General features: G+C 44.0%; 1 protein-coding gene across 1 annotated transcript in view; it reads right to left on the bottom strand.

Annotated features, from left to right (window-relative positions):
• unc5a (unc-5 netrin receptor A) overlaps positions 1–27,353 on the bottom strand; it is a gene marked incomplete at both ends in the record, with an annotated part of 299,628 nt that overhangs the window by 29,828 nt on the left and 242,447 nt on the right. The window contains 2 exons of the mRNA XM_080746558.1: positions 12,492–12,728; positions 27,149–27,317. Of these exons, the coding sequence (XP_080602684.1) occupies positions 12,492–12,728; positions 27,149–27,317 (406 nt within the window). The remainder of the gene's footprint in view (positions 1–12,491; positions 12,729–27,148; positions 27,318–27,353) is intronic.

Genomic DNA, 27,353 nt, shown 5'->3' with positions numbered 1-27,353 from the left:
CCGCGCTGCGAGCTTGTATATCTGCTATTTTTCAATAGCTAAAGTATAAAATAATTAAGGCCCCTCCACCTTGGGCCCTAGTAACTCAGTCCCACTTTTCCCCCCTTGTGACGCCCCTGCCCACTGCCCACCGCCCCCCTCCTGAGCCCCACAAAGACGCAGCTCAGTGCGGGGCTGTGATGGACCGCGGCCGGGGATCCGCGGGGAGAACCAGACTCTCATACTGCTAATCTCTCTGGGCTGTCGCTGACAGAAGGAGGTTAGATAGGCCAGGCCGCTGCACCAAAAACCCTCTCAGCAAACAGTCAGTGGATGTAGGAAGCACACATGCAGGGGTGTCACACCAAATTCTGGGCCCTGGGTACAAGGAGGATTCACTGCGGGCCCCCCATGAATGTTCTTCATAGGGGGGAGGGTTTAACCCATTTAGACTGGGAACTTTGAGCTTTAACTATTGAAAAACATCTGATATACAAGCTCAAGTCTGATTTTTTTTTTTAAACCTGTTTCTATACCAGTGGTGCTCAAACTTTTTCATGTGAAGGACCCCCAAAATAACATGTATTTGGCCACGGACCCCCCCATCTCAAAATATTTAGTTCCAGGGACCACCCAGAAGCAAAATGTGAGTTAAAAATGTTTGCTTAAAAAATGCATATATTCAAAGATTTGCACACATTTTCACTGCGTTTCAACAAGCGTTTCAACGGCGTTTCAATAGCAGATATACAAGCTCACAGAGCGGCACTCGGTGCTGACGCGCTGTGAGCTTGTATATCTGCTATTTTTCAATAGCTAAAGTATAAGGCCCCCCCCTCCACCTTGGGCCCTAGTAACTCAGCCCCCCCCCCCCCTTGTGACGCCCCTGCACACACACACGCACACACACACACACACACACACCACAACACGCGCCCTAAACAAATCATTAGTCAAGGACTATATAAAAAGGAAGCATGAGAGGGCTTATGGAAGTTACCGAACCAAAATAGACGAAAATCCCCCATGTTTGTTTGCCCCCGCCGTGACATGTTTCTTTCTGTTGTTGTCGCAGCAAGGTCAAGAAGAAGCAGCGACGGCGTGGGCTTGTTGTCGACCATCTATGGGTTTGTGTTGGTTTCTGATAAACTGACTGTTGACATTCTAAAGCCCCTTGCAATCCTTATACCGGGCCTGACACGGCGTATTACTCAGGGATTTAATCACTTAACGAATTTAGACCTGGAATATTATTGAATGCTTTAACTATTGAAAAATAGCAGATATACAAGCTCACAGCGCGGCACCGAGTGCCGCGCTGCGAGCTTGTAGATCTGCTATTTTTGAAAAATCAAGATTTTTCAAAAAGTCTTTGAATATATCTATTTAAAAGCGAACATTTGTAACGATTTACTTCTGGGTGGTCCCTGGAACAACATATTTTGAGATGGGAGTCCGTGGCCAAATACCTGTTCATTTTGGGGGTCCTTGACGTGAAAAGGTTTGAGAACCACCGTTTTAGAGGAAGGATTTAAAAGTCGGGTCAATGATCGGGTCAAAGATATTCAAAGACTTGCGCATATTTTCACAATTTTTCAAAAATAGCAGATCTACAAGCTCGCAGTGCGCTTCTATATCTGCTATTTTTCAATAGCTAAGGCATAAAATAGTGGTTGACGTGGTTAAAATCTAGCGCGACTCTGTCGCGTTCCCGGTCTTTGAGGTTTAATTAGTCAAGGCCATAACTCATGTGAATGAAACACAGAGGGGGTACAACACCAGGGAAGTCATCATCTCGCTTTTTAATAAGCATAAACTCACTCTCTCTCTCTCGCCCCTGCCCCGCCCGCCCCACGCCGACACTGTTTTCCCCCACCCCCCGTTTATAGGAAAACCAACAGCGCATTCAAACAGCAACTATCCATTTTCAAAGCTGCTCTTTTCAGGCAAATGCCTCTGTCTCTGCTGCTACTGTATATAGAGAGTAAAGCCCGGCTCCACGGCTCCATAAATCTGTGTATTTGTCTGCAAGATGTGACAGGCTTTTCCCCCTCGACTGACGGAGAGTCTATCAGCCCGAGCTCCAGTGGCCGTGCCGTGCTATAGTCAACTCTGATTAATAACGGCAAATAGAAGGCACGTGTCTAAGCGGTTATAAATGGGGACCGCTGTTTGCTAGGGAGAGGAGATGCACGTTCGGGGCCCGATAAATCACGGCATGGGAAGGCCGGGAGAAAACACAGAAATATCATATGGAAACAATTTGTCAGACGTTTTTTTTTCTTTTTGATAATAAAGCTTACTGTCTTGTTTAACTTAATGTCAGCAATTGCGACGCTGTGCCTTTTTGCCAAAGCTAAATAAAAGCTTCCTCTTCTGTGACTAAAGGTTAGTAACAAGGCTCCCTTTTTCCAGGAAACTACACTGACGTTGGTTTCCAGGGCTTGTTTGTGCTCGGTACACTGTGTTCATTACTGCGTTCAATCCCTGATAGATGAAAGATGAAGTCTTTAGCGCGGCGTCGTGGCTCGGATGCTGCGGATGCAACAAAGTTAATTGTAAAAACCCTCTACGGTATAGGAGCTGGTCACATAAAAGATGAATCATAGTTTAAGGTCGGTTCAAACAAAAAGAACTCGGCAGCCACTATTAAACTGATTTAAGAGATCCTTTCGGAGCGTCCTAGACGTCATTATAGGAAACACACTTTTCTGCCATTAGCGGCATACAAAAAGAAAGCGCTTCGACAATTACCGCATGAATATTGATGGAAGCATGACTTTTGTGGTGGAAGACAGAATGTTAGCAGAACAAAGGCGGGGAAGTAAATGAAACCCCTCTGAGCCCGAATGAGGTCTCGTGAATTTTATGGCTATTTAAAAACGTCAGTTTTATACGCGCCCCGAATCACCAAATAATATAACGAAAAAATACAATTCAATTACCGGGACTGTAATTATTCATTACAGACTCGTCGTCTCACAGTAATTCCAACAGTCCTTCGAACGGTCTCGCGTTCGATACAGAGCTACAGAGCCGGGGTTCAGAGCGGTGCGTAGATGTGACAGTGAGTGGGCGGCTTATGGAGTATTATTGCATATGTCTCTAACTGTAAAGCACTCTAGCAGTCAACATTATGAAACGTACCAACAAAAGCTGTTATTGTTTCAGCAATGCAGTTAAGACTAAATCGCCCTTTAGTTTATCTAACAAATGGTAGCTGGGGTGAGATGGGGTGAGAGATAGAGATTTATTGTCGCTGTCGGGTAGAAACATTGCATCTCCAAGTTTAAACGCTTTATGTTATGTTATGTATGTGTTTTATTGATTGAATACTTTATGAACAGTTTACAAAGTTAACTAATTTACTACCAAGATTGCTTTTCGACTTTGCTCATTCCCTACCACGCTTTTTTCGTTTTTCTTACCTTTTAAAAGTAGTCATAGCATGCACATTGCACAAATATAAAAAGCTAGATACCGCTGCAGTTCATTGTCGCGACTGGTAAAACAGGACTGTCGGAAATGTGGAACTGTGGAAGGCACTCTGCTGCCCCCTGCAGTGGGAAAGAGGGAGTCCCGCATCTGATTGGCCTACCGAGCATCCCACTCTATGAAGCTGCGTCCAAACCTGGATGGTTAGAGCGGCGCGATTACATACAAAGTGAACGCAAAGACGAGACGACTCGCGACCAAGCGTGGCGCGAAGGATCCGAACGGACACGGCACGAACGATCCGAATCTTCGCCCCACTTGGAAAAATCCAACTGAAGCGACCTTCGCTTCACCCCCACTCCACCCATCGCGTCCTGACAGCCAATCAGCGTTGAAGTTGTCCGGAGACACGGACATGATTTTGGTGTTTGGAGTTGGGACTCCCTTTTTTCCCTGTGTTTCGCCTTGATTTCCAACGGGACATGATTTTTTTTACCAACGCGGACCTGCGCGACCAAAGTGAAGCGATAGAAGCGACTAGAATAGAAGAAATAGCTTCAGGTTTGAACCCAGCTTGACGCACAAGGAAGCGTCCTTCAGAATTCCGGAAGCTTGCCAGTCCTCTTTTACCAACACCCCAGAGCCGGAGGAGAAGTCTACCTTTATATGTCTATGATAGCATGTGAAGATCTGTTTTTTTCCCCCACCATATCCAGTTTGAACTGTTTCCAGGGTCAAAACAAGATGCGCTGCTTTTTGAGCCGAAAAACACCAGCGTAATGTTGGATTAAATAAAATAAAAAAGAAATCTGTCATAACTCGTCAGTGGTGAGTGAGCGAGTTAACATGTTTCATGTTGGGTTTAGGGCAGGGGTCTTCAACAGGGCGTCCGGGACCCCTAAGGGGTCCTTAGAGTTACTACAGGGGGGCCACCAAAACTTTAACAACATTAAAATTAACAACTTGAACCCTCGCATCCCTATTCTGACGAGAACTTTTGCCAAAAATAGCAGATCTACAAGCTCTCAACACCTCACGTTACGAGGCGTTGAGAGCTTGTAGATCAGCTATTTTCGGCAAATAGATTTGGTGCAGTGGTAAAAAAGAGTGAAAGGTCAAGTTCACTAAAAACATGAATCCTACATAGACTGATGACAGTGCTGTCAAACAAGTACAGTATATGAATCTATCTGTGAAATCAATGAAAATCTCCATCACACATGTATACAATATGTAGAGGGGGTCCCTGCTTCATGTCTCTCTCAGCTAAGGGGTCCTTGGCCTGAAAAAAATGAAGACCCCTGGCTTAGGGAGAGGACATCACACATCAGCACATAGCTGATCTGCTAAAAAAGAATTGTGCTATTCTTCAGCTTTTATCAGCCGTTTTCATTAATGCCGTCCTCACAAGTCTATCAATACACTCATCTGCGCGCGCGCGTGTGTGTGTGTGTGTGTGTGTGTGTGTGTGTGTGTGTGTGTGTGTGTGTGTGTGTGTGTGTGTGTGTGTGTGTCAGTTCAGGCTGACAGAAGCGGGTAAGACTGACAGCCATTGATGGCGTTGGCGTTTCTCCTCGTGCCGCTGAGCTGAGCTGAGCAGAGCAGAGCAGAGTAGAGTAGAGTAGCCACCGGGCATCGGGCATCAGCACCCCCGCCCCCCCCAACGCTGCAACACCTTCCAACATCCATCCAGCGAGACCCCCGCTTTCATCAGCAACATCAAAAGTACAGCGCTGGTGTGTTTTATATGGGCAGGGGTGTCACAAGGGGGGGGAAAAGTGGGACTGAGTTACCAGGGCCCAAGGTGGAGGGGCCTTCATTAATTTTATACTTTAGCTATTGAAAAATAGCAGATCTACAAGCTCACAGCACGGCACTGAGTGCCGCGCTGCAAGCTGTCGTGAAAATGTGTGCAAATCTTTTTAAGCGAACATTTGTAACTTAAATTCTTCTTCTGGGGGGGTCCCTGGAACTAAATATTTTGAGATGGGGGTCCGTGGCCAAATACATATCATTTTGGGGGTCCTTCACATGAAAAGGTTTGAGCACCACTGACATAGAAACATAGGTTTTTCAAAAAACCTTAGAATAGAATTTTCACAATTTTTCAAAAATAGCAGATCTACAAGCTCGCAGCGCGTATATCTGCTACTTTTCAATAGTTAAAGCACAAAATGTGAGTGAATCCTCGTACACAGGGCCCAGAATTTGGTGCGACGCCCCTGTTTTATGGGCAGTGCGGGCTGACACGTCTCCTGGAAATGTGCTGCAGTCAGTGGTCGCCCCTGGAGCTTGTCTACAAAAGCCATGACATGAAATTTACATGGACCGCAGGAGTCGACGTCAACCTGGAGGCGAAATAAAACAATCACATGTCGTAGATGTCGGGGTCCGCGAGGGTACACGGTGGCTCCAATGTGGATCTTTGACTTCTGTGATGTCAGCCATCTATGATGGCAGTTGTCTTGGACAGTGTTTCTCAAATGGGGGTACGTGTCCCCCTAGGGGTGCGCATAGGTACAACAGTGGGTACTTGAGAGAAAATGGAAACATTTATTTTACTGTTATGTTTAATGATAAAACATGGGCACATTAATGTGAACGTGCTGCTCTGTAAAGCTTTAAACAAAATTAAAGGGGAAGACCACCCATTTTCAATATTGAACTGTGTCATTAATATACCTTAGAGGAGTTGTGTGGAAATGGAAAAAAAGTTTCCCCCCTTCTGTGTTGCCTAGAACTGGAGGATTGATTTTGGGGTTTGTATTGTAAAGTACAACTTGACATCACACCGTTGTACTTTACAATACAACCCCCAAAATCAATCTTCCAGTTCTAGGCAACACAGAAGAGGGGGGGGGAACTTTTTTTCTATTTCCACACAACTCCTCTAAGGTATATTAATGACACAGTTCAATATTGAAAATGGGTGGTCTTCCCCTTTTTCGAATTTGGACTAGCACGACTGTTACTGAATAGAAAACAATAGGCTACTTTTATTTTCACATATTGACATAAAACTGGTCTTTTGTAGTCGGTATTTTCTAATCAAAATGTTGTCGATTAAAGGGGGGACTTGGATTCAGCAATCAGGAAGAGGGGGTACTGAAGCCCAAAAGGTTTGAGCACCACTGGTTTAGGACGTACAGTACGACTCCAAATGTGGGCAAGGTTTCAGCCCGAACCCCTTTGACATCCATTGATATCCATAATAACATTTAAGTTAAAAATGTATCAAAACTAGAACTGCGCTCTGTCGAGGTGCCAACCTGCCCCTTGTGCACAAGTATATGTATGTGAGTGGTGCTTCTTTATGTTCATTAGTTCATTTCATTAAGCGTCCCACGAAGCTTGGCCAGTGTGACCCTGGACACCAATTGACCAATGACACATCCGGACAGACACAGGACAAATAGACAAAGCCCAGATGTAGGAGCGGTTAGCACCGCTCATAAAGTACATTGTTCTCACTGTTTTTATTGTGTTACGCTGAGTCTGCACTGGCAGCTATAAAGATACAGTCTACCATTATTTGTCAATGGAAGCCTGCGACATGGAGATACCAAAGATACATCTGACGTTTGTAGCTGCTACACAAGCAAGATACAAAAAAACTACAAAAAAGTTGAGCTACAAATATGCTGTGCTTTGTAACTCTGTATCTTTTGTATCTGCCTGCCAGTGTAAACGCAGCATTACGTGGATATGGGTTTCTCTCTTCTAGAATCTGTTGTAAGCTGTTGTTTTGAGGTTTTTATTGTAACAGCTTCCTGGATTAAGATTTTCACATGCACGCACCTGAACAGTGCATCTAAGTGACAAAGAAAAGCTGAATCTGAAATCTGGAATATCTCAAAAGGTATAAAACATTTATGTAAAACCATGGACATACTAAGTTAGCCTACTGGCAGTGTGCACAAGACATTTGGCACCAAGCGGTAAAGCAGTGGTTGTTTTGCGACATAATCTCCAGACTAGGGATGGAGCTCGAAACAAACAAACTCAATAAGAAATGTATTGAGTACCCGGGGTATTCAGAATGTGTCATTCTTTCCACAAAATATTAGAAAACGCTCAATAGTGGGCTCGATAAAAGCCCGGTTCAATAAGCAGGATCGATAAGGTGCTCATTATCAATAAAACATTAACGGGCTCCATCCCTACTCCAGACTCACATCCACACAGACCGACCGACCGACCAACCAACCCCCTTCTAGATGGCTAGCCTCCTGCAGAGCTCCATCACTGGACCCCCTGCCTGCCTGCTATAGCCCACCACTGGTCCGTATCACAATTAACGCTAATGGCAGCTATCGCTATAGTCTAATCATAAACGGCACATTTTAAAGTATAGTGATTAGTGATTAGGGTGCACCTCTCCAGGGAAGTTTAATCTGCACTCAAAGTGGTTAATGGACTTTGCTAAATGAACTGCTCCCTCCGTAATGGCACCCAGAGCAGGGTGAAGTCGAGATTACTAAACAGCGTTGGCCACTGTTCTAAATCACAGCCTTAAAAAAAGAAAAACTACAAGTCCCAGGAGACACCGTGGCTTACCACAAAACCAGGTTGCACGAGAGAGATGGTCGAGAGAGAGAGAGAGAGAGAGAGAGAGAGAGAGAGAGAGAGAGAGAGAGAGAGAGAGAGAGAGAGAGAGAGAGAGAGAGAGAGAGAGAGAGAGAGAGAGAGAGAGAGAGGGAGCGAGCGAACGCAACACAACACAATGCACTTCAGTGCGTCGAGGGAGCCGCAGAGCATAGCAGCACAAGTGCTGGAGTCAACAAGCTCAGGTATCCTTTTCCCTGGCTGAGAGAGAGAGAGTGGTGGGAGAGAGGGTAGAGAGAGAGAGGGAGAGAGAGAGAGAGAACTTAACTTAACTTAACACAATAAACGCCCATGTGGTGCCCACGCGCCAATCTCTTTGATGTTTACGAGTGCCCAACGACGCGTTGACGTGTTGTACAGTATACTGTACTGTAGCTACTGTACTTGGCTGATGAAACAAACTCCATTTCCCAACATGCAGCGCGAAATTACGTCACCCGGACGTGCTGTCTGTCTCGTAGACTTCCTGTTTAGTGGCTGCACAAAAATGCTGTTTTCTCCGGATTCTTTTCCTTTTTTCTCAAAACGGCAGCCTCTTCTACTGGCCGTAACACAAACGCTGTGGCTTAGAATTGATAAAAAACGGTCCTGACTGAAAGAAAAGATTTTCGCGAAATAAACAGGACATGCTTGGATTACATTTACTCGGATTACTGCCAGTACTTCAAAGGTAGGTAAAATGGCGGGTTGCCATGGGCACCAGCAAATTAAAAGTTGAATAATTCTGGGCACCCGCTGTGTTAAGTACAATTTTTAGGTATTGGTACTTTACTTGAGTACAGTATTTCCAATTTCCAATACTTCACATCTGGGATCCAAATATTGTACTTTTACACCACTAGATTTATTTGAAAACTTTAGTCACTAGTTACTTTGCAGATATACATTATATTATAAAACATACATAAACCACTTTAGCCTTATTTTATACCTAGGCTATTAGTAGCCGATTTACAAGCATCGCGGCAAGCATCGCGGCAAGCATCGCGACAAGCATCGCAACGTGCTGTTGTGAGCTTGTAGATCTGCTATTTTCAAACATTTCATACTTTTAGTTTGGTACATTTTTGTAACGATACGTTTGTACTTTTACTCAAGTAAATGTTGTATTCCAGACTATTTCTATATTGTGTGTGCGCGACATGCATGTGTGTCTGTCTGTGTGTGTGTGTGTGTGTGTGTGTGTGTGTGTGTGTGTGTGTGTGTGTGTGTGTGTGTGTGTGTGTGTGTGTGTGTGTGTGTGTGAGTGTGCGTGCGTGCGTGCGTGCGTGCGAGAGAGAGACAGAGCTTTTTGTGCAGCAACAGCATCCTTCCTGCATCCAACTAGAGGACACACAAGGTCATCCCGGCAAACATTCACACACTGCAGCAAAACGCCACTAGGTCAACTGATGATCTGAATACACACAGACAGGCCCATTATTACCGCTGTGCAGATAGCGAGCGCTCTGCACAAACACACGGTGTGATTTATAGCAACAAACACACTGCTCTCTCTCTCTCTCTCTCTCTCTCTCTCTCTCTCTCTCTCTCCCTCTCTCTCTCTCTCTCTCTCTCTCTCTCTCTCTCTCTCTCTCTCTCTCTCTCTCTCTCTCTCCACAGCTGCTGCAGAAATGTGCAGCAGTTTGCCATCTATTTGGCTGCTGTAGCCTTGGTCTTCTTCCTCGCAGCAACGCTCTCTCTCTCTCCCCTTGTATCTCATTTCCTCCTACGGCAGCAACTGCATGTCAGCCAAGCCTCCTCCCCATGAGCACATGTGTACAGTATAGCTCTGACGCACACACGCACACACACACACACACACACACAGACAGACAGAGAGAGAGAGAGAGAGAGAGAGAGAGAGAGAGAGAGAGAGAGACAGACAGAAGGAGAGACAGCAACACAGAGCAGGCCAGGCACGTGCACACATAGACCCCAAAGGAGGCTTGAGCCCCTGCCCTTTTATCCGTCTGTAAAAAATGCCCTCGTCCAGACCATGAATGCAGTTTTCATTATATGGTGTAGGAAATACAAATGCCCTCTTTCCATGCCATACCTGAAGGCAGCATTCAAGAGAATGGCCTTGTCCAAACTCTCCTGAACTTGAATGCAGCATCTTATGTTGACAGAATTTCCCTCCATGTCATATTGCGCCACATCTTCAGTACTCACTTGATTATTCAGTGTGGTATCACACACCGAAAATAGCGGACCTCCAAGCTCACAAGCTCCAAGCTCCTGTGAGCTTGGAGGTCTGCTATTTTCGATATTTCCACCAAAAGGCCCTTTTAGAAATGTTAGCCCCTGCCTCTCTAACATTCTCTGCATGTGCCTGACACAGAGACAGACACTCAGACAGACAGACAGACAGACAGACAGACAGACAGACAGACAGACAGACAGACAGACAGACAGATAGCAAAGGGGAGATACAGTACATCTGTATCTCCCCATCTCCTCCTCAACTCACTGTATGTGTGAGTGCTCATTTCAGAGACTAGTGTGCTGTACTGTACTTCCCCCCCCCTCCCACACACGCACACACGCACGTACGCACGCACGCACGCACGCACGCACGCTCGCACGCACGCACGCACGCACGCACGCACGTCTGGTGGACCACCTCTCTACGAGGGGCTTGACCGTTAGAGAGGTCTGAAGTGGATCTGGAGTGGGAGGTGGAGTGGGAGGTGGAGTGGGAGGTGGAGTGGGTGGGGGCCAGTGGCCGACAGGAACCAAGTGCATTTATGTACTTGAGTACTTGTACTTTACTTGAGTATTTGTGTTTTTTTTGTGGATACTCAACTATACATTACAAAGACAGATGTACTTTTGACTGCTTTTCTAGAAAGTGAAAAAAGGTACATACATTGAGGAATTAACTATTTCAAACAATAAAATAGCCGATTCACCATTTTTCCCACTTCTTTTAAAAAATAATGTATTAAAATTGTAACACAACAATGCTTTGATATTTATTTCTGTAATTTCTGCTCTTGAATACTCATTATTTTAACTTGTACTTTTGGATACATACGTATTTTTTAAAAGCAAGTACTCTAACTGAAGTACAGATTTTGTCAGAGCAACTTTCACTTATAGAGGATTAACATTTGACCAGGAGTATCATGGGGTTGAGTACTCTGTCCATCACTGGAGACGGCAGAGGAAAGGTGGGGGTGAGAGAGAGAGAGAGAGAGAGAGAGAGAGAGAGAGAGAGAGAGAGTGAGAGAGAGAGTGAGAGAGGCAGAGAGTGCATTGGGGTTGTGGGGAGAGGCTCTCCTTTTAATTTACTAATTAACCATGCAAATGAAATCTTAACAGGCTACTCAGAGGCAGGCCCTGGGGGGGGGGGAGGGAGGGGAGGGGGGGCATTAGCGCTTGATTATACACCGTCCACGTGGAGAGGAAAAAAAAACACATCAGGAAATATCATCGCCGTCGGGCAGAAACCACTTATCTCCATATTTTTATGCCTTTAACAGGGAGAGAGTTGGGGAGTGACACGCAGCAAAGGCAGCCGGGATCGGGAATCGAACCAGCGACACGCTGTCAGTCTACACTTAGCCTATGTGCTATGCTCCTGGACCGGCCCCCATATTTTAACTTTTTGTGTTTTACTACAGCGTAACACAAAAGTATCAAAAGTAGCAGAGATCTGCAAGCTCTGCTTGTAGATGTGCTACTTTTGATATTTTTGAATCCTGAAAAGTAACAGTTTTTTGGAGATACAAGGTTACTTTCCAGCAGACAGAGATGATATGCTGTTGAGCAATGAGAGGGGAAACGTCCCGGCCCGCCTCATCACAGGAAAGGCATCAAATATATTCCCATATGTCTGTGGAGGCGTGCATGTGCACGCACGCACGTATGCACGCACGCACACGCACACACCAAACACACACACACACACACACACACACACACACACACACACACACACACACACACACACACACACACACACACACACACACACACACACACACACACACACACAGTATATTACCAGAAACACATAAAGAGATGACCTCTGAATGACCATAACAGGTCTGTAACTCTGAGATTCCAGGTGTTCTGAGGTCCCATTTGTGGTCTGAGCTGAGTGCAATCATTGTGGAGCAGCGCAAACAAGACAGATTGTGTGTGTGTGTGTGTGTGTGTGTGTGTGTGTGGGAGGGGGGGGGGGGTCGCAGCTGAGTGCAATCATTGTGGAGAAGCGTAAACGAGACAGATTATGTGTGTGTGTGTGTGTGCGGGCGCACCGTTACAGGCAAGCGTTACAGGCAAGAATAACAGGCAAGAGTTACAGCGTGACACAACTGCTTCAGGTTTTCACACTAACTGCTCCCTGCGGTCGCAATAATAATGGTGTGTAAAACAGAAAATGAAAAATATGCCACGAACAAGACCAAGCCTTTGCCACAGACATATTTGTCCATGTACAGACATAATGATGATCCCTGAACAGGTTTTTAATCAGCACTGACCTTGAAGACGTCCTGCGTGTCGTCCATGCAGTAGACCCTGATGTTGTACTCCAGCGTGGAACAGTAGGCGTCAGAGAAGAGCACCAGGCGGAGGCGCTTGGCGGCGCCCATGTGCAGCGACTCTCCGATCAGGCCGAAGCGCCCCAGCTGCTCCGTGAACACCCGGCACGTCTCCGCCTCCAGCTGGCAGTAGTACGACTCCGACGCCTGCAGCTCCTCGCCCATGAGCAGGACGTCCTGAGAGAGGAGAGGGGGGGACAACAGGGGATTAGGGATGAGACGATATGAACATTTCATGTCAAGATTATTGTGACACCAAGAAATTGCGATTTATGATATCGCGATAATCAAAATATCCCTAACATCCTGGGGCGGAGCATTTGTCAAAAAAAATGCAGACCTACAATTGCGACGCGTTGTGAGCTTGTAGATCGGCAAATTTTATCTTTAATCTTTAAAGAGATTTGGTAGAGAGTGAAAAAAAATAAATAAATGAAATGTAGATTCATTAATTGAGCTGGTTTGGGAGTGGTTACCATTGTGCTGTGTAAGAATGCAGAAGCTTGTTCTTCTCTTTAAGTTTGTTTATTCCAAAGAAAGATTTACAAAAAAGGGTGCTTGAACACAGTCCCAAAAAAAATAAACTCTCTTCTGTGACATAATTCAAAACACAGGAAACCTGGGAATAATGTCCAAATAGTGAAGAAAAAAAGAAAAAAAAAGAAAAAGAAAATCAGTTTCTCACTCTGAATGCTGCAGACTGACAGAACTGACTGACTAGAAGAACCCCACCCAAAATGATCACACCTGGCCCTGCAATCAGCTGCCTGTCCCTCTCTTTAGGCTGAACACATTATCAATCAAGTTATCAACCAAGTGCACAAGTCATTAAAATAGAATGTCCTTCATAACAATGCCATTGTCTGACGATAGTACAGTAGGCTACATCCCTAATTGCCATGGAAGTTTGTGGCAGGTTTGCCACGGATCGGAGCAACGGTTGTGCCTCGCAAGTCCAGACGTTACGTTTGTGACGTCCACTCATTAGTCATTACATTAGTCAATATTATCATAGGATTGAACCAATGAAAAGTTATCAACAAGAGCTTGTGACAAAATAATAGCGACCTTAAGCAACGCTACGGCAACGGCAGATGACAACGGTAACCGGAAATGATCCGCGCTCGATAGATAAACCTGCCGTCGCCGCGGCCGTCTCTACTACGGCAGAAGGTCCCTTCCCACGTAGCGCCTACTCCGTCTGCTGCTTGTACGCGTCGCCATGGGAACCAAAGCGTTCAGTGAAAGGGGTGGGAACCCGTCGCCGCAGAGACTTTGCTTAACCATTTTGATTGCTACGGCGATTACGTCATAGCAGCCGTAGTCCGCCTGGCGTTGCCGTCCTGAAAAGCATCTAGCTTAAAGTCGCTAATATCATACAAGGATGGCAACGACGGTACAGCAAGGTGATACTGTACGGTATGCATCAATGGCTAATTTATATCCCACCTATGGTGCATTAAAGTAGCAAATAATGAAAAGGTTTACAGTTATTTTGTGTGCATGTGAATGCTTCTGGATTAGGAATCCGGGTGTGGATTAGGCAATGCTTTGTACATGACTTAAATTCCCATATCGCTGTAGTACGCTTTGTACATACCGACGTATACACACACACACACACACACACACACACACACACACACACACACACACACACACACACACACACACACACACACACACACACACACACACACACACACCTTATATTGAACCCCTCCCCATCAATTGGCTAAATAATGCATGAACGAGGTGCTCCATTGACATGAAAGCAGACTCCGATAGATTCCTGGCAGGACAGGATGGTCCTACAGAGAAATAAAGAGGAATGGTAATCCAGTAAATATTGAAGGTGAGGGATTTCCGTCAGCCTCCTGAATTTGTTCACAAAGGAGAGTGAGAGAGAGAGAGAGAGAGAGAGAGAGAGAGAGAGAGAGAGAGGAACTTCAAGCTTCGCCTACCAAATCACTGGGCTCTTCTTAAAGCTGCAATCCATCAGGTTTTATGTCCCATAGCCACGTCAGAGACCAGGCACTGTATCAACCTGCTCTCTCCCAACAGAGAATCACCGCTTGACCAAGGGGAGAAGCCGAATGATGGCGAGCCAGAAAGACTTACACAGTCCTGTTTGATCCCTGGTTGTGGGTAGGAAACAGCAGCAGCAGCAACAATAATTCCATACACAAACATTCCCCCCAGCTCCCAGTACTCCCAATCCATACCACTCACTTTGCCCCTTGAACATTGAACACTTGACTTGAACACCAAGAACTTTGACTCGACTCTTTTGGGAATTAACTCATCTACTGCCTATGACTAGTATTTAGTTATATAAATGGGTCCCCTCTGCCTACGAGTATGATGAGTTATAAAAGTACCGTAATAACTATAAAACAATTAATGTATGATCGCCGATTCTCTGTCATTCATTCTCTATTTGCGGTTCCTATTCACAAAAAACGGATCCGGATGTTCCCGACCGGAAATGGGGGGGCGGGGCATCGACGCCTGTATCCTGTCTGCCGAAATGCCATCCGCTTCAATGTTATGCAACATCCACGTGGCGCTCAGTCGCTTTCGCTTTGGGCAATGGAAGGCTGTACTGTTTTGTTGCTTACCGTGACTGGATCGTATTGTGAACGCAATCGGCGAACCATCGCGCAATGGATACGCGCACTCGCCCACATTAAAGGTAGGCAAAATCCTGGCGGTGTGAACCATTAGAAGGGTCTTAAAATAGCAGTAAATGAGGTTAAATATGTGAATATCAATTGTATGCATTTATGTTTTATTTTCCTTTTTCAATACATTCTCAATGCAATGCAGTTTGGTCTCTTGAGTTTTATTTAATGTCATCAATTTAATTCCTCCAACCAACACCTTCTTCTGCAACAACTGATCCATTAGCAATTTATATACTTTATTTACAAAGCATATGCTACAATTGTACTTCTTGAGCTTAGGGCAGGGCTACTTGTCAGCCAGTAGGTGTCCTTCCTGACACCAGGGTCTAAATGTCTCAATGGAAGTGTAAATGGAGACCACCTCCAACCACTGCACATGTAAACATCCGCTATTAAAAATGTACTTGTACTTAAAAATACGAAAGCATTGGCATCGAAGTGTACTTAAAGTAGCAAAAGTAAAAGTATATTTAAGGCTGAAGTGGTTCATGGATATTTTGTAGTAATAATCCAAATCTATTAGGAAGTAGTAACTAAATCTTCAAATAATTGTAGTGGAGTAAAAGTACAACGTTTGCCTCTGAGATGTAGTGGAGTAGAAGCATGAAGTATTGAAACTTGGAAACACTGGGAATGAGCCAACACAAACAATCTCAGTGAAAGTTTAAGAGGCAGAGAGAGAGAAAAAGAGAGAGAGAGAGAGAGAATGGAGAAGTAGATTTTAAGAAACACAATAATAAGAGGTACGAGGGGATGTCGGAAACGAGAGAGCGGTTCCGATTAGGAAAGAAAGATGTAAAGATAGAGAAAGAGGGCTGGAGAGGAGAGGAGAGGAGAGGAGAGGAGAGGAGAGGAGAGGAGAGGATGAATTGTGTGTGTGGATATTGAGCGGCAGAGTAATTGAGCCACATCGCGCGCTGCTGCTGCAGCTAGCAGTCACCGAAATATTAAGAAGATGAAAAAGTGACACTGGGCTTGCGGTTGCATAGGAAATGAACGGTGTCGATACTAATTCCTCGGAAGTGAATTGTGTCTGGTTTGAATCGATGGCGGAGGGAGGGAAGGGAGGGAGGGAGGGGAGGGAGGGAGGGAGGGGGTGGAGGGGGAGAGGGAGGACGCTGACGGAAGCTCGCCGGGGATGCTTGGCAGGAGGGAACGCTCTCTTCAGCTTGATTGGCTAATCGGAAGAGTCAGTTAACCTGCTAAGGCCGGGAAACGCGTCTTTGTCGCGTTAGATTTTAACCACTTTAACCACTATTTCATATGCTTTAACTATTGAAAAATAGCAGATATACAATAGATCTGCTATTTTTGAAAAACGGTGAACATTTTGTGCAAGTCTTTGAATATGTTTGACACGAATCTATACATGTCTTCTAAATCCTTCTTCTAAATCAGTGCTTCTCAAACTTTTTCATGTCAAAGGACCCCCAAAATTACATGTATTTGGCTGCGGACCTCCATCTCAAAATATGTTGTTCCAGGGACCCCCTAGAAGCAAACATTTGAGTTACAAACGTTCGCTTTTAAAAAGATATATTCACGATCTTTAAAAAAAATAGCAGATCTACAAGCTCGCAGCGCGGCACTCGGTGCCGCGCTGTGAGCTTGTATATCTGCTATTTTTCAAAAAGTTAAAGCATAAAACAATTCCGGGTCGTAGCGGCTTAACTGGCATGATGGGATTTTAGAGGAAATGTTGTCACCCAGGGTCCCCAATTTATCCCCATCAAATTAGACTGGCGGCGCGTCGTCAAAAATGATCTGATAAAATGGTCCCTGGCTGTGAGTCGCTGTGGTTTTTCCAAGCTGATGCATGGGGCTGACACGGCTGCTGCGCTCGCTGTTTTCTGCTTGTTGTCGAGACAACAATGCGAGAACGCATGATCTAATCCATCTTTCATCTCGCGTCGGCCAATTAAAGAGCTCGCTAGTTTGCACTGTGTGCAATAAAAACTCTCTCGCTATTCCCCAAACCGGGTGAGGATATGCTTGCAAGTGGGCCTCCAAAAACAACTGTCAAAACACTAAGATTATTATCCTATATATATTTTTGTATTGTTGTTTTGGGTGAAAATTGCAATCCTTGTACCACTGTTGTATATTTGATGTTTGTACAAAAGAAGCTGCTACTCTTATTATTGTACCACTTCATTGCCTTAAATGCTTCATTTGAAAATCAAATAAACAAAGTTTATAAAAAAAAAAAAAAGAAAACACTAAGATTCTGTTTTTTATCATGGTACAGTATTTTTTATCTTTAAAACCTTGAAGAATGAGTTGTCATTTTGATACCAATGAATAGGAACTTAAGTGATACTGTTTAGGTTCCACTGATGCAAGCCAGGACACTGGACACAATCGATTGATTGATCATTAAAATAGAGGGTATGCGCATGCATAAAGTGAGTGGCAAATCGATTGGCAAAGTGAGTTTAACGTTGTTTAATGCAATCAGATAGGACTTAAGGCCAGAAAGTGTTTTTTTGCCACTCAGTAGGCGTTCCCGTATAACTTTCAGGTATGATGATGATGTCACGCGCATACCCTCTATAAACTCTGGAAAACCAGCACTTAACACGGCAGACTTACTTGTGGACTTATGTTAATACAATATATTATAACTAGTACATCTGTCGGCCTATGGTAGAGTATGTTATTACATACAGTAACTACTACAACTAGTACAAATTGCGGCACTGATACTTTTACTTAGGTAAAGCATTGTGAGTACTGCTCTCCACCAACGCTCATCTGTCCAGCCGGTGGTGTCCTGGTCTTGTGGTGGCCACTGGGCTATATGTGGGCCAGCCGATGATTAAACCCATTTAGGGCCTAGAATTATTGAATGCTTTAACCAGTGAAAAATAGCAGATATACAAGCTCACAGCGCGGCACCGAGTGCCGCGCTGCGAGCTTGTAGATCTGCTATTTTTGAAAAAGTCGTGAAAATGTGTGCAAGTCTTTGAATACATGTATTTTCAAAGCGAACGTTTGTAACTAAAATGTTGCTTCTGGGTGGTCCCTGGAACTAGATATTTTGAAATGGGGGTCCGTGGCCAGATAAATATCATTTTGGGGGTCCTTCAAATGAAAAGGTTTGAGCACCACTGACATAGTAGTCTCTCAAGAACAGACTAACTGAGCTCCAGTTAAGTGAAAAGGACCTTTTCTTTGACGATGGCCGGCCGGATTGCTGACATAGAAACATAGGGTTTTTCAAAAAATCTTAGAAGGATTCAAAAGACACAATCGGGTCGAAATTCAAACTTTCACGATTTTTCAAAAATAGCAGATCTACAAGCTCGCAGCGCGGCACTCGGTGCCCTGCTATGAGCTTGTATATCTGCTATTTTTCAATAGTTAAAGCATAAAATAATGGTACACAAAATGTGTACCCGTTCTAAATGGGTTAAAAGTGCTGGTCTAACCTCTGCCTCAGACAGGGCCGATCCATCCCACAGACACCCTACCACCACCACACGCAGCCAGGCTGAATAATTTATGCACAATATCGAACATGAAAGAGGACCTACTCCTCACACTCTAAAGCCCTTTCCAATCTTATCCGGATTGCGAGGACGGGTGTTTTGTTGGTGTGTGTGTGTGTTGTGTGTGTGTGTGTGTGTGTGTGTGTGAGTCGTGTGTGTCGTGTGTGTCGTGTGTGTGTGTGTGTGTGTTCGTGTGTGCGTGCATGCGTGCGCAGATGTGCCCACATGTGCACAGTAGTGGTGGAAGACGAAACTTGAGTAAAAGTACAAAAGTATTGGCAAATGTATCCACAACTTTCCAACATCCCATCGTGCATTGCGCAGAAGTTGCACGGAGCTTCCGGCGCTGCAGCCGAGTGTGATCTACAAGCTCACAACGGTTGCATCTGCGACGCGACGTGAGCTTGTATGTCTGCTGTTAACCGGAAGTGTGGTGCAAAAAATTCTCCAGTAAATTCCCGCGGAAAGAGGTGGATGTATAGTGACAAAGTAAAACTGCTAAGTATAAATGGCCAAACAAAGGGAAAATAATAGCCTATTAGGCTATTTAGGTTTAGGCTATTAATAGCCTCGCACATGGGCGTGTGCACATGGGCGCGTGCACGCATCCGCCTGGATGATGACGGCAGACTGCTGGGCGAGCGCTGGTGCTTTGGCATGTGATCAACTTTGATCAAAAAAAATGTGGCTGGTTGTTTAAGTTGGACCAACTGTGGCCAAAATGTGGCCATATTTTCCCAAATATGGAGATGTCTGATGTCATAGACAACATGAGACTGACACAATATGTCCATATATGGGCATTCCCAGATATGGGCCTCTGATGCAATATTGATGACATCAGAGATCTCCATATATGGGCATAAAAGGGACAAGACCATGTATTGACATCAGATCACGCCTCAGCATGACATGAGTCGTCACGCCTCATGTGACTGACGTACGCACGCACGCACGCACGCACATGAGCTGCAGGTTTTTATAGTAAATGCGACCTACTATATATGGTTGCAATTATATCAAAACGGGGGAGTAAAGTAAAGGTACCTGAAAAGTACAGTACTTGAGTAAACACAGTTTGTTAATTGCCACCACTGGTTTAAGAGCAGACTACTGTACGTAAACAAACCAAACAAAATAATCATGGTTCTATAAGCAACATCCAAGAGCTAACCGTCATGCACTTCTCCTGGAAACCGTTTTATGTGTATTTTCGTAGAGACGGCGAACATGGGAGAAGTCGGTTAAGCCATTTAGGCAGATAATTATTTTATGCTTTAACTGAGAGACAGCCGCTGGCCGCCGCGTCCACGTCCATGGACGCGACCGTGGACGCGTCCATGGACGCGGCCGCGAAAAAAACGTCCGTGGACGCGAGGCCGCGTCCACGGACGCAAACGGCCGGCCGTCCCGGCCGTGGACGCGACCGTGGACGCGGCCGTGGACGCAGACGGCCGGGGACGCGGCCGTGGACGCGGCCGTGGACGAGGCCGCGGCCGTGGACGCAAACGGCCGGCCGTGGACGCAAACGGCCGGCCGTGGACGGGTCCATGGACGAGGTCGCGAAAAAAAGGCAGCGAAAAAGAAAAAAAAAGGTGTCTATTGTATGTATTTTTTGATGGAGAATTCAAATATGACCTTCTTTTTTGCATAGGACAACTCTAACCTGCATCAATTGGTATTTTATAATTGCCAATTGTACCCTATCCATCTAAAAAACAAATTGGATGTCTATTGTATGTATTTTTTGATGGAGAATTCAAATATTACCTTCTTTTTGGGATAGGACAACTCTAACCTGCATCAATTGGTATTTTATAATTGCCAATTGTACCCTATCCATCTCAAAAACAAATTGGATGTCTATTGTATGTATTTTTTGATGGGGAATTCAAATGTTACCTTCTTTTTTAGATATGACAACTCTGACCTGCATCAATTGGTGCATCAACCTACTTACTATCTATCTATCTATCTATCTATCTATCTATCTATCTATCTATCTATCTATCTATCTATCTATCTATCCATCCATCTATTTATTTATACTTCACCTTTAGTCCAGAAGAGAGTTCAGCCTCAGGAACTTGCACACATGGAACTGTGTCATGACTGTGTCATGGAGCTAAAACAGAGCCATGTTAAATACTCACAATGACTCTGATGGACCAATCAGGGTGGTGGTGGGGGGAGGGATCAACAATAGACAGAAACTGGATAATGCTTTGTTAACTGTCCCACCTAAGTCCCTGCTAGTCTGAACAAACATCACCTTCCTTCTCATAACACTACTACTACTACATTTATATAAAGCTGCTCTTGCATTTGAATTCAAGTCTGACACAAGTTAAGGTTAACTTAGGTAGTATTTCATTTTGCTGGCTTTTAGGGTCTGTGTGAGTGTGTAGGCTCACAAATTATTATAATTGTCATTAAGTGACTCTGAGATCTATCCATCCATCCATCCATCCATCCATCCATCCATCCATTTATTTATACTTACTGTTTACATTTTCTATAAATATTTATTTCTATATAAAACTCAGTTGTGTGGAGTTATTGTGTGCCTTTTCTTGTTGCTAAAGAGTCCATTTGTTCACTAGACATTAAGTCAAGGTTACTATTTTGAGTTGAAGCTAAGTGTTTTATTGCTTTGTGGTTTAACATGATTTAAAAGGCAAATTCATTGTTATGGTTACTTTAGAAGACTGCTTTTGCATTCATGAGTTAAGAGAGCCAAGCTAATTCAAAGAGTTAGGTTAAAGGAACACAAAACATGACCTAACTCACAGCTGCCATTGGACAGACAGTTACAACATACTCTTATCTTTCACAGAACAGACAATTATCATTTATTTGATCTATTTGAGACTATGTAGCTGCTCTAGGGGAAATAGAGCATTATATCAGCCTATTCAATTGATAATGACCAATGGGTGCCAGTTTCTAAGTAGTTAAAGCATATTAACATAACAATATATGTGGCCTAGACATGGACATTGCCCAATCAACTCGTAATCTACAGAAATGTCCACCACATCACACAGTATAAAACCTAGTAGGCTTAGTGGATTACCTATGTTAAATCATGTCAGGTTAGTTTGGTTCAAGATTCAAGTATAATAATTTATGAGACAAAAATGTAAACAGCACAAATGTACAATCACATCTAGGCTAGAATGATAACATAAAGTCCTGACTACTCCTTGTTATTGTGGTCCTAAATACTACAATGATTAGTTTGGATGCATTGCTTCTATCATGTCCAATTAAAAATAAATACATTACATACATACAGAAATCTGCCTTCTCCTGTATTGTATTAGTGACATTCATTATAAATAGTAAAATAACAGGACAGAGCAAAAAAGGCCTCTGTTGTGTCTTTATCTGATCACATGCAATCAGACACTCACACTGCACAGCAATACTTTATTACAGGCTCAAGGCCCACAGGGTAAGAAGACCATACATTACAAAGATAATAATTAAAAAAACAACAACAGAGTACATTCACCAAGCCCCAACAGAGCTAAAAAGGCACTCATGCCAGTGGCCTCTAACGGTAGACATGTACCTGACAGAGTTTTCCCCACATTGGTTACAGATATAAGGTTTCTCTCCGGTGTGAATTTGTTGGTGTATTTTGATATGTTCCAGTCTAGGAAAGCTCTTTCCACACTGGTCACAGCAATAAGGTTTCTTTCCAGTGTGATTTTTCTGGTGTGCTTTGAGATGATGAATATCACTGAACCTTTTCTCACACTGGACACAGCAGTATATGGCTTCTCACCAGTGTGGATTTTCAGGTGTCTTTTCAGAGCCGTCTTCAGAGTGAACCTTTTCCCACATTGGTGACAGCAGTAAGGTCTCTCTCAAGTGTGAATCTTCTTGTGTTGTACGAGGCTAGATTTTACAGTGAAACGTTTGCCACAGTGTTCACAGCAGTAAGGCTTTTCTTCGGTGTGAAATCTCTGGTGTACTTTCAGAGCAGCCGTTAAACTGAACTTTTCCCCACATTGGACACAGCTGTACGGTTTCTCTCCTGTGTGAATTCGTTCATGTATTTTGAGATAAGACAATCGAGTAAAGCTTTTCCCACACTGGTCACAGCAATAGGGCTTCTCTCTAGTGTGAATTCTCTGGTGTTCTTTTAAAATCCCCTTTTGAACAAATCTTTTCCCACACTGGTCACAACAATAAGGTTTCTCTCCAGTATGTGAACGCTTATGATCTTTTAATTGTCCAGACGAGCAAAATACTTCCCACATTGTTCACAGCTGAATGGCTTCACTCCGGTATGAATTCTCTGGTCTACTTTGAGATAATAAATTGAGCTGAAGGCTTTTTCCACATTGGTCACAACAGTACTGTCTTGGTTTAACTGAGGACAGCACAGGACAGGGAGAGAAAACACACACCTGATAAGAGCCAGATTCACACATTGATCAGCATTTAAGTAACATCATCATTATTATTGTTGAGTCTGAAAAGAACAATACAATGTGATAGATCTTTACACATCTGACCCATAACATTATTAGCAATTCACATGGTTACTATAATAGGTGAGTCTTCTAGCTTTTAAAAAATATATATGTCATTAATTCTTTCTCTTACTAAGTGGAACATCCCACTTCTTAATTGTATATTATTTGGAAAGGGTTGAGTAGCAAAATGTTTGCCATAAATTCAATGCTGAGTTGCATTTGTTTTCCTACATTTCCCCTTCAATGTATTATTACAATGTATTTACTATTTCTTACTTAGGTCTACTTAACTTTGTATTTTTACATTATTATATTGATCAACATTAACACATAGTGTGTGTTAGGTTAGGTTAGTTGCAGAGGCCTTTTTTGCAGAGGCCTTTTTTGCTCTGTCCTGTTATTTTACTATTTATAATGAATGTCACTAATACAATACAGGAGAAGGCAGATTTCTGTATATGTAATGTATTTATTTTTAATTGGACATGATAGAAGCAATGCATCCAAACTAATCATTGTAGTATTTAGGACCACAATAACAAGGAGTAGTCAGGACTTTATGTTATCATTCTAGCCTAGATGTGATTGTACATTTGTGCACATTTTTGGCTCATAAATTATTATACTTGAACCTTGAACCAAACTAACCTGACATGATTTAACATAGGTAATCCACTAAGCCTACTAGGTTTTATACTGTGTGATGTGGTGGACATTTCTGTAGATTACGAGTTGATTGGGCAATATCCATGTCTAGGCCACATATATTGTTATGTTAATATGCTTTAACTACTTAGAAACTGGCACCCATTGGTCATTATCAATTGAATAGGCTGATATAATGCTCTATTTCCCCTAGAGCAGCTACATAGTCTCAAATAGATAAAATAAATGATAATTGTCTGTTCTGTGAAAGATAAGAGTATGTTGTAACTGTCTGTCCAATGGCAGCTGTGAGTTAGGTCATGTTTTGTGTTCCTTTAACCTAACTCTTTGAATTAGCTTGGCTCTCTTAACTCATGAATGCAAAAGCAGTCTTCTAAAGTAACCATAACAATGAATTTGCCTTTTAAATCATGTTAAACCACAAAGCAATAAAACACTTAGCTTCAACTCAAAATAGTAACCTTGACTTAATGTCTAGTGAACAAATGGACTCTTTAGCAACAAGAAAGGGCACACAATAACTCCACACAACTGAGTTTTATATAGAAATAAATATTTATAGAAAATGTAAACAGTAAGTATAAATAAATAGATGGATGGATGGATGGATGGATGGATAGATCTCAGAGTCACTTAATGACAATTATAATAATTTGTGAGCCTACACACTCACACAGACCCTAAAAGCCAGCGAAATGAAATACTACCTAAGTTAACCTTAACTTGTGTCAGACTTGAATTCAAATGCAAGAGCAGCTTTATATAAATGTAGTAGTAGTAGTGTTATGAGAGGGAAGGTGATGTTTGTTCAGACTAGCAGGGACTTAGGTGGGACAGTTAACAAAGCATTATCCAGTTTCTGTCTATTGTTGATCCCTCCCCCCACCACCACCCTGATTGGTCCATCAGAGTCATTGTGAGTATTTAACATAGCTCTGTTTTAGCTCCATGACACAGTCATGACACAGTTCCATGTGTGCAAGTTCCTGAGGCTGAACTCTCTTCTGGACTAAAGGTGAAGTATAGATAGATAGATAGATAGATAGATAGATAGATAGATAGATAGATAGATAGATAGATAGATAGATAGATAGATAGATAGATAGATAGATAGATAGACAGATAGATAGATAGATAGTAAGTAGGTTGATGCACCAATTGATTTAGGTTAGAGTTGTCATATCTAAAAAAGAAGGTAACATTTGAATTCCCCATCAAAAAATACATACAATAGACATCCAATTTGTTTTTGAGATGGATAGGGTACAATTGGCAATTATAAAATACCAATTGATGCAGGTTAGAGTTGTCCTATCCCAAAAAGAAATTAATATTTGAATTCTCCATCAAAAAATACATACAATAGACATCCAATTTGTTTTTTTAGATGGATGGGGTACAATTGGCAATTATAAAATACCAATTGATGCAGGTTAGAGTTGTCCTATGCAAAAAAGAAGGTCATATTTGAAATCTCCATCAAAAAATACATACAATAGCCACCTTTTTTTTTCTTTTTCGCTGCCTTTTTTTCGCGGCCTCGTCCATGGACCCGTCCACGGCCGGCCGTTTGCGTCCACGGCCGGCCGTTTGCGTCCACGGCCGCGGCCTCGTCCACGGCCGCGTCCACGGCCGCGTCCCCGGCCGTCTGCGTCCACGGCCGCGTCCACGGCCGGGACGGCCGGCCGTTTGCGTCCATGGACGCGGCCTCGCGTCCACGGACGTTTTTTTCGCGGCCGCGTCCATGGACGCGTCCACGGCCGCGTCCATGGACGTGGACGCGGCGGCCAACGGCTCTTGCTGCTTTAACTATTGAAAAATAGCAGATATACAAGCTCACAGCGCGGCACTTGAGTGCTGCGCTGCGAGCTTGTAGATCTGCTATTTTGGAAAAGGTGTGAAAATGTGTGCAAATCTTTGAATATATGTATTTTTTTACACAAACATTTGTAACTGAGATGAGATATTTTCTTCTGGGGGGTCCCTGGAACAACATATTTTGAGATGGGGGTCCGCAGCCAAATACATTTAATTTTGGGGGTCCTTGACATGAAAAGGTTTGAGCACTACTGACATAAAAACATAGGTTTTTCAAAAAACCTTATAAGGATTTAGAAGACACTTATAGAATCGGGTCAAAACTATTCAAAGACAAATGTTCAAGATTTTTCAAAAAATAGCAGATCTACAAGCTTGCAGCGCGCGCTGTGAGCTTGTATATCGGCTATTTTTCAATAGTTAAAGCATAAAATAATGCGTAATAATGCGTTCCCGGTCTAAGTCGGTTAATTGGAAGCGGCGTTCAAAGATGGGTCAAGGGGCACTCAGTCAGAGCAGAGTGGCGGGGAGGGAGGAGGAGGAGGATCAGTAAATTACCCGGAAAACCAAGAAAATACGACCGCTTTCGGAGAAAAAAGAAAATACTGCGTTGCTTAGCAACTCAGCCGGAGACCAGGCGGGGTACTGCGTAGCGAGCCTTTTGTTCCATCCCAACAGGAACAAACCCGTACTGCCGGTTTAATAAAAGCCCTTCAGAGTTTTGACGTGCGCTGGGCTTTTAGAATCACCGCTTCCAGGGCACGTCCGCTGGCTGGCTGGCGTTCTGTGCAACCGCTATTCTTTCTTTCATGCTGCAGCTCCAAGCACGAGGCCTGAGAGTTCAGTTACGTCCCTTTGGAAGGAAAAATAAAAGCAGTGGGGTGAGTCAAGTGCTGGGCTGGTGTACCTATAAGTACACTCATCCAAGCACTGTTCTGTTTTTTTTTTGTCTCCGCCAGACCGAAAGGCAAGGGGAGACTACAGTATATTTTGCACCCTGTCCATCCGACCGTGTGTGTGTCGGACTGTCCGTCCGTCCGTCTGTGAACAGCTAATCTCTGGCACCGATGGCATGATGGCAGCACGCACACTCATGAACGCAGCCTTCGCTTTCTGTGAAACTTTGCACGAACATTCCCACTAGGTCATGGCAGGTCAAGAGCAGGGGCGGCAGTGGCTCAGGGGTAGAGAAACCGTCATTAGAACACGGAGGGTTCCCGAAGGGTTCCCAGTTCAATCCAGGGCTCCCCCAGAGTTAGTGTCGAAGAGTCCTTGAGCAAGACTCTGAACCCCTAGTTGATGAGCAGGTTGGTGCCTTGCATGGTTTCCTCCGCCATCCATGTGTGAATGGGTGAACGTAATGTAATGCTCTGTAAAGCGCCTTGGATAAAGGCGCTATATAAACGCACCATTTACCATTTAGCACGAGGCGCCTCCTCACTCACCTCCCACGTGCCCTCGTAGTTCTGCTTCTTGAGCCGCAGGGCCCAGCTCTCCGGGCAGGCGTCGCAGCAGTGGTCCATGCTGATGATGACGGGCCGGGTGAGGACCACCCCCGGGGGGCCGCAGCTCACGATGGGGCTCAGCAGGGTCTGGCAGCCCGCCAGGGGTAACCTGTGACAGGACAGGGGGACAGAGGTAGAGAGGACA

Source organism: Nannobrachium achirus (genome assembly GCF_963921795.1).
Source record: "Nannobrachium achirus genome assembly, chromosome: 17".
Taxonomy (NCBI): Eukaryota; Metazoa; Chordata; class Actinopteri; order Myctophiformes; family Myctophidae; genus Nannobrachium; species Nannobrachium achirus.
This window is presented reverse-complemented; position numbering and strand designations above follow the sequence as displayed.